The following is an 8,451-nucleotide window of genomic DNA, read 5'->3' on the forward strand; positions in this document are numbered from 1 at the left end:
TTAGTTTGTGTTTTACGGCATATTCTGGGATATCTTCCTGTGTGAAGCAGTGCACGATGCTCAGTTTCCACCGTGCGTAATGGCACGCACAGCGCACAGTTTCAGCTCTGGCTTCGATGGTGTTTTCGTATGTCCAGGTGCAAATGAGCCGAAGAGAGCCCGACATTTGAGGAAAGCATCGCATTGTTCAGCGGACATGTGGCAGCTGAAACAATCTGACATCACTGTAACATCTTGCCAGGCTCTTGGATTTAGCTTGTATTCAAGATTTTAAGTAACTTAAAAGCCCACGTACCGAATTGATAAGGAGGTATACTCTCTGCGTCATTGCAGCTGCTTGATAAGTGATGTTTTATTCGCAGATCACTATGATTGATCAGTTTCCCGTTGTTACCGTCCCATTCGGCACGTCACCTGTGTGGATGCTGAGGCAGACTTCGGGACAGGATCAATGACCTCAAATGGACCTCGTGCGGGAGAAAAAAAAAAAAAAAAAGGTCTGGTTTTTCGTCACCGGTGCGGCAGGACGCTTCGTGAAAATGGCGTTGGTTTAGGCGTGGGAAGCTGCATGGCAAAGTTTGATAGGTCTTCTTTTTGCATCCTTAGAGGGGGACGTGATACAGCGTCACATCAGAGCTTAGGCAACATGAACAAAGAGTACAAAAACCGCAATATAGAAACGTTTAGAAACGAATATTTGACTCCTTCTTGGTGTATAAGGTAAAGTTTTAACATTTTATACACACCTCCCTCGCCCTCAATCCCTATGTGAACATGCACAAATAGCGTCTTTACTTTTGACACAAAAACAGCTGAGGATAAGGATATTTTGATATATTAAAAAAAAGGTTAACATTCTTAGTTAAACCTGAGCCATCCTTTACATAACAGTGTTAACATCAATACAGTGGACTGATTAACAAAGGGAAACAGGAGTATACACTCAGTCACCCCTTTATTTGGTAAAACTGGCTAAAACCAATACAATCTAATACAACAGTAGTGCAATAAATCCTGCCTTCCCGGAGGTTATAATGTTCGGTTAAATTGAAACCGTTTTAGAGAGGCGTTGATTCAGCTGATCATTTTTGGAGGATGTAGCTTGTGGTGCTGCTGAACTGTTTTGCACTATACAGAGAGGTGTTTGGGTTATTATCCTACCCTCATTGAAATGCCTGTGGTGGACAGAATAACAGAAACACTTGTCAATATGATGCAAAACAGTTCAACAGCACTGGAAACTTTATCCTCGAAAATGACTATAGAGTTGAATCATCACCTTGTTAAAGTTTCACCAAAAACTGAACATTATAACCTTCATGAAGGTAGGATTTATTGCAGGACTGTTTGATCACACTGCATTACTTTTAGCTAGGTGTACCTAATAATAAACTGAGTATATGAGACAATTTCCCAGGGTCTTTTGCTTTTTAACAAAATGGTTATTAGCCCTCCAGAGTTTGAGCTTCTTTGTTGTGCTTGTTGCATGTAACTCGGGATTAGATAATCAGCTATATGACCAAAGTAAGGCTTTATGAAGGTGGGTCTTTTTGTTTGGAACATGGACCAATGAAATTCTCCTTAATGGAGACTGATTAAAAAAGCTTCTGTGTTGGAGGATTCATTCTTTCTAGCAGGGCATTCGTAAGTTCCTGTTATGCGGAAGTCAAATCATAGAAATCCCTTCTCCATTTCATTAATACGCATCTCATGCAGAGTTTTGGTTAAGTAAGATGTAACATTTGGCATCTAAACAAAATAAGAGACAAGTCCAGCACCAGTTCCTCGCTGTCTTTGTAATCCTGAGCTTCTTCCTGTGGTAGAGAACAATCGCCACACACAGACCAACATAACATGTGCTGTCACGACTGAATGGGTGACTTCAGAGCCAGAACGTAGAGTAGCATCAACAGACAGCTTTCACCTGTCGAAACACCGTCTCACTCTTCAGCACTATGGACAGAGGTCACTTTACAAAGCACGACCACGTCGATCAAAAGTGTTAACCAGTCACCCACACCTGACTCCTCTTGATCCGAGATGAAAAGCCATACGAGACCTCATTATTGGAAGTCGCAGAACCAGCCAGAGAAAGGAGTGCATACACTTACACTAATATCTCAAAGATCTCTCAATCAAAGCTTCCTTTGCTTATGGCCCTCCGAGGGAGCCTTTTCAGTTCTGGGACCTCCTCTTAACCTTCAAGATGACATCCCTTAAAAAATAATTTGATAACATTACAGTGAGTCTTGTTTTCTGACCTGTCACGTTACTTGTTGGTCTGAATATAGACCAGCAATCCAGTTTGTTAGAATAATTAAAACCCAAGCATTATATGTTGTTTTTGATAGAAAAAAATAAAAATCTTTACTAAAGGTCCACGTACTAGCTTTTTTTTTTTAGCTTTAAACCTAATGTAATGGCATTAATAATACTGAGCAAACTCAATCTGTTGATAAAGACTAAGATACTGTACAAAGCGAGAGAAGAAACCATAGCTAGAAGTCCTTTTTTTAAAATCGTAAGTGGAGAGTGACCACAATTTAAGCAGGGCGGGGCTGTATTGCAAAAAAACCAACCTCCTAGGCTGAATCCAAACCCAGGATGTCATGAATACATGATATACATCTTGTAGCGCACTGACTCATCGGAAAGTTCAAGCCCTTCAATAATCAGTCAAACGTGAAAGTTGGGTAGAGATTCGAAATGGAAAGGAATGAAATGGTTGTTTTTCACCATTGTCTCCGCTGTTGCTTGGGTCAAAAACCAACATAACTGCTACTCAACCATACTGGAACTGGTTTTAAGGTAGCTTTACACTGGACTTTGAGCTGGAAGCACATGAAGGCCCAGGTATACAAAAGTAGAGAAATGTGCCCAATAGGCCAAGAGAAGGCTTTTGTCACAATTGCACAGTTGAGTCTGGCTAGCTCCACGTTGCTGAGGAGTTACTGTAAAGGGGTAAGTTATTGATATTGTAGCTGAAACAGTCAGTTAAACTCGGTTTTCTGGTAGAAAGCAATCCATCTACTTAAAGATTCACGGTCCAGGCAGCTTGAATAGGACTGTAGCCATTTATCCCGCTGTCAGATCAACACACTGAGAGTGGAGAGAGATTCATAAAGAAAGAGAACTGTAGGGTTTTTAAGCCACATATATCAAAAGGAATGATCATGAGAAAAACATTATATCAACAGTCTGAATTTAGCTGTTAAATATTTCTGTAGACTGGTGCAGTTAGGAAAAATATTTACGAGCTAACAAGTGAATTGGTGATGAATTCATTGGTGCCATAGCCTTTCAGAAAACTATAGGTCCTGCTAACAGTCCAGAGATCAGCCCAGCATCACATCGACAGTGAGTGTTATTAGGTGAAGAGGGGGTGCAGCTGAATCAGGTACTTCACAGAGGACAAAGGACAAAGCTCTGAAAACAGAGCTAACTTAAGAGCAAAAAATGTGTTGAAACGTTAAATTGGTGTCAAGATCGAAGCATTAGACTGTTTGTGCTATAAAGGCTGCAAGTACATGGAAAAGTCCGAGAAAAGACTGAATCTTTTCTCTACTTGGTGTACAGTATATCCAGAAACTCTGATGAAGACCAGCACCCCAAACATGTTGGTAACTGATATCTATTTGTTCTCAGTGTTGCAATAGTTTGGCTGGATTGTCTTCTTTTCCATTATCAAGATTTCAAACTATAATTCTATTACTATTTATATTATCTGACCAATTTAAGACTTATGGCTACAGCTAAAAACTCTGACCTTTTCACTACCTGCTAGGCCTACGCATCACTATTATGTATGTCTTTAACCCAGGGTTTACCATGAGAGACTGGTGGTGTGTTTGCAGGCTTGAGACTTGATGGTTTTGAGACCTCTTGCAGTCAAAGCCGCATGATTCATTCAGTAGCTCAACATTTCTACAAAATGTTTGTAATAATGCCGAACATAATTTTTACCTTATAATGTAAAACTTGCTTTCAAATGGCAATCTCAGTATGGATATTTCTAGAAAATACCACTTTGCTCTCATTTCTGAATCATTCATTAGTACCAATCATTTAGGATTTTGACTTTTAGTCATAATCAAATACTTTAACTGTGTGTTGCAGCTTTTTTCTACTAAAAAAAAAAAAAAATCAGATCATTCACAAGCTTTACAATTACTTTTCTCACCATTTCCCATTAGACACTCTCTAATACAAAAGTACAAGGTCTGATATATTGACCCATAGATCCAGTAATAGCATTCAGTGTAATTCATGGTCTTGCAAGGCCTATCATAATGTTTGAACCTGTGAAATATACATTTATAATACATTTCAGATCTTTAAATATGTCCCCCTTCTCATAGATCTGTATTAATGAATTTGATGAGTGAGTAAATGAATGAACAGTTCCGCAAAGAGTAAGTGATGCACACTTATCAAATTTCTTTCAATTATTACATTTATTTCAAAGAGTAGATTTTTTTGTTTGTTTGTATGTTTTGTAATGTAAAAACCTGGTTCAATGGTAAGTTAACACGATAGATCCAAAGAAAAGAACATTTTTTAAAACAAATTTATTTTAAGTCCGTTTAATCACAAACTGGGAACAACAGGAAATTCAATTCAGGTCATTCAACCGTGACATGATCGGTCTGAACCACGGCTTTGAGACAAACACCAGCCTGCAGTCCTCTACAGATGCTTCAGCACCATGACGATGACGTTGGCGTAGATTTTGGCTTGGGATGCCAGACGTCCTTTGAGCCGCAGTCACGATTTGGAGGCTGGAAAAAACCTGGAAGCCTGGAAGCCTCCGTGGAGCCGTGATGGCGACGATCACCTCCAGCTAGCGGGGACCGTCGACGCTTTTGGTTTCACGCCTCGATAAACCCGCGCAGTCTCCCGTCTGTCTGGCCATTTTGGCTCGTGTCAGTCTCATGCCGTTTATACGCCCAAATTCTCCCTTATTTTCTACAAATTTATGGTGTTAAGATGCATTTTACCTTTTCACATTTTGATCCAGATTATACTCTGAACTGCCCAGAACGGATAGTGTTGATGTTGTTATACTAACAATAGCTCTTAATAAGTAATATTAATAATAATAATATGTAATGAAGAACTTTACATGTTTCCTTTATCTGACGTAAATCTTACATAGTCAGAGACTGAAGTCAATTGACTGCAGTTTAACCTGAAAAAAAAGAACGTAATCATATCTACAGTTGCTGAAAACCCTACTTGATTTCATTTTTCTGTACGTCCCTCAACAAAGGATCGCTGTGCTCTCAGCTTGCACAGATGGATACCCACGCTGAAACCAGGACAAAAAGGGTCCTAACCGAAGCCTCTCTTGAACTATTTTTTCTCTCTTATTTCGAAGGGCCCGTTCCTAGACTGGACTTGATGGCAGTTATGCGGGGCCCCTTGGGGCAGGACGCGTGCAACACCGCGCATCTATAATGCCTGAAAAAAATAAGAGGGTTGAAAACCCTCAAGCTACAGCAGGACAGCTTGCAGCCGAAGAGCAGCGTCAGTTTTACCAAAAACGATACGAGCTTCTTGAGCTTCATATCTGTCTCCAAATGTAAATAAATTATCTTAAATTAAGTTGATATTTCAGTGAGATAAACATGTTCCTGCTCTTTATTATTCCCTGCAGCATCAAGGTTGGGAATGCTTCAATCCCGTGCGTAATTTTGGTGCGTAAAGTCGGTGTTTGGCATATTTGAAATGTGTTGTTCAGTGATATTCAGCACAAAACGATCTTTAACTGAACATGGTTTAAAAGAGCTGTTATATGACATTGGGTATATCATCATTTTAAATAAAAACAAAATTTTAAAATTGATTTGGTTTTTATTTGATGTCTTTTTTTCCCCCTGTGAACGTTGTGGGACTTCCATGTAGTATGTTATGGTGCTGCGCTGTTTTTACTTGGTCGGATTTGAATTAGCATAGTATTGCTTTATAACTGTGCCATTGTGTTTATGCGCCGTGACCCAGCCTTCCTTCCCCCCCAAAAGGACAACAAACCTTGTTGAGTGCATTGATGTTGAGGGGGCGCGAGAACAGGAGCAGGAGCCGGGGTGCTGATGGGAGCAGCGGTGGAGTGGTGCAGCACTAGGAGATGGGGGGTGGGGGCGTAAAGGCCGAGGGAGGGAAGAGAATGGGTGGGGGAGGGTCCAATCTGTTGCGCGGCTGTGGCGCGTGCCGAACGCGTGAATCCTACTGGCAGCTCACGGCACTGTTTGGTTTAATGGTCAACAGCATGTTGACTGAAACCCTTCAAAGACGTTGGAATAAAAGCTGTTTAATTTAAGTTTGAAATATACACAGTGTTATACTGCATTTGTTTATAGAAACAAAGGAGAGTGTCACTCCCAAAAAGGCCCAGTCTTTTACTGACTCATAGGCCTATTCCTCACCGTGTTATCCATGCAGTGTTCCAGCAGACATGTGCATTGCATGGCTCCGTGTATACACACGTATACGTTCACACTCTGCAGATGCACGCACCTCTCTGCGTCTGTTGCAGGCTATCACTCCATCTCCTCCCCCCACTGCTACAGGTAAACACCGTGTTGTTGATATCGGAAACAAGCCGCTGCATGTTAATAAGCAGTCGCTAATCCATGCATAGCGTGGCTTGGGTATCTGGTTTATTAATTTTAGGAATAGATTACTCCTGTCAACTCAGAGTTACTTCTCTGGTTTTGTGTCTCTTTTGTTATGGTGGCTAAGCAAAAATCGAGCTTATAAGCATTAATAAACAAAGTGAATTATGTGGCCTATTTTTCTTTTGAATTATTTTGACCTTAATTGTTCATTTATAGCAATAGAACTTTCAGATGTGCCATCACACAAAAAGATCTTTGCTTTGGTCATTGAATTGTGGGGACTTCTCGATGCACAAATCAACAGAAGAATAAAAAGAGAGAAAATCAATTTAATAACAGAGTCAGGCGGGGAAAAAAAGGAGTCCTTAATGTAGAAAAGTAAAAGAGCAGCTATTTGCTATAGACTCTGCGTTAAGGAAAAACAACACGGTCAAATGGCTTTTACGCGTAATTGGATCTTGGGTGAACGTGAAACTTAAACATTTAAAAGCAATAAAGAGCAACACCGTCACGAAACTCCGCATACCAGCGGTAGACGCAGGGGCCCAACGGGACCAGATGGTCCAGACAGGAGCTCTACTCATCTCCCAAAGGCATCACCCCACCCCCTTGGATGTCAAAGGCCTAGCACAATGGCTTGCGTTCCCTCCGCTCTGACGCGCCGGACCCGCATAAATAGGAGGCCCTCCAGCTCTGCCCGACACTTCAGCTCAGCCGCTCCAAGAGCAAGTATCTCCCATCACAAAGCACAACAAGAAGCAGCAAACGAAATGAGTCCCAGCATCACTGCTGAGGCCAACCAGCCTCTCCCTGCCAGGTCCACCGTGGCCCAGAGAAAACAAGCCAACGAACTGAGAAAGGTAAGGAAAATGGAGGAACTTACACAGCTGTTTATTTCAGTGGAAATCTTTTCTGATTCTGACTCCTTTAAAAGTGCAGCGGAATAACGGTTTTCCGTCATTTCTTCTAGACTCTGAAACCCTTGCTGGAGAAGAGAAGACGTGCTCGCATCAATGACAGTCTCAGTCATTTGAAGGGCCTGATTCTGCCCCTTGTTGGCAAAGACAACGCTCGCTACTCCAAGCTGGAGAAAGCTGATATTCTGGAAATGACCGTCCGGTTCCTAAGAGACCTTCCATCCGCTCCAGTCAAAGGTGAGCATCATCTCTCGAACTACATTATGAATTGCACAAAATCTCTTACTTCAGATATGCTCAGCCTAGAAATTCCAGTTATTGATCAGTTCTCTCCTTTGCTTCGGCCAGATTCCGCGGACAGTTACAGAGAAGGCTACAAAGCCTGCCTCCAGCGCGTCTCCGCTCTGCTTCCCAAAACGAGCCTGGATCAAGACGCGTGCCAGCGGGTGAACGACTTCGTGCAGCAGTCCATGTCCGCCGCCATCACCCCAACCTGCCTGAACTGCTGCGCCCAGAGCTCCAGGACTTTCCCTCAGATTCAGCAGAGACTCCTGAGCCTGAAATCCAGCTTCGGCTCCAGACCGGAGAGCCAGTCCCAGCAGCAGCAGCAGCAGCAGCAGCAGCAGCAGCAGCGCAGTGGCTCCCATCCGAGCACAGCCAGGCCCACAGGCCGTCAGCGCTGCCATGTGGAGACCTTGGTAGATTAGATGGACATTTATTTCATGTGTGTTATTTATTTTGTGATGTTAATTTTGCTAGCTGTATTCCTATAACTGTAGTCTTGGCAAATTGTGAAGGAGAATTGTTGGAGTTGCTGTATAATAATTTAATTCAGCATTTGGCTCATTTTGCGTTTAATGCCAGAGGGCACACGAGCACAGATCTCAAAGAAACTGTAAAGTCTATGAACTTTTAAAACG

General features: G+C 42.0%; 1 protein-coding gene across 1 annotated transcript; it reads left to right on the plus strand.

Annotated features, from left to right (window-relative positions):
- The first annotated feature begins 7,384 nt into the window (after positions 1 to 7,384).
- hes2.1 (hes family bHLH transcription factor 2, tandem duplicate 1) lies at positions 7,385 to 8,233 on the plus strand. The gene is made up of 4 exons (XM_040153619.1): positions 7,385 to 7,474; positions 7,585 to 7,768; positions 7,880 to 8,123; positions 8,155 to 8,233. Exons 1-4 carry the CDS (start codon positions 7,385 to 7,387, stop codon positions 8,231 to 8,233), a joined length of 597 nt encoding a protein of 198 aa, XP_040009553.1.
- Positions 8,234 to 8,451: the final 218 nt, after the last annotated feature.

This window comes from Xiphias gladius, chromosome 18 (genome assembly GCF_016859285.1).
Source record: "Xiphias gladius isolate SHS-SW01 ecotype Sanya breed wild chromosome 18, ASM1685928v1, whole genome shotgun sequence".
In the NCBI taxonomy this organism is placed as follows: Eukaryota; Metazoa; Chordata; class Actinopteri; order Istiophoriformes; family Xiphiidae; genus Xiphias; species Xiphias gladius.

Bases quoted from the DNA above. Each gene is read 5' to 3' on its own strand.
- hes2.1 (XM_040153619.1), top strand. From the start codon at position 7,385: ATGAGTCCCAGCATCACTGCTGAGGCCAACCAGCCTCTCCCTGCCAGG. The intron at 7,769-7,879 runs GTGAGCATCATC...TGCTTCGGCCAG, and splicing joins TCCATCCGCTCCAGTCAAAG to ATTCCGCGGACAGTTACAGA. The intron at 8,124-8,154 runs GTCCCAGCAGCA...CAGCAGCAGCAG, and splicing joins GGCTCCAGACCGGAGAGCCA to CAGCAGCAGCGCAGTGGCTC.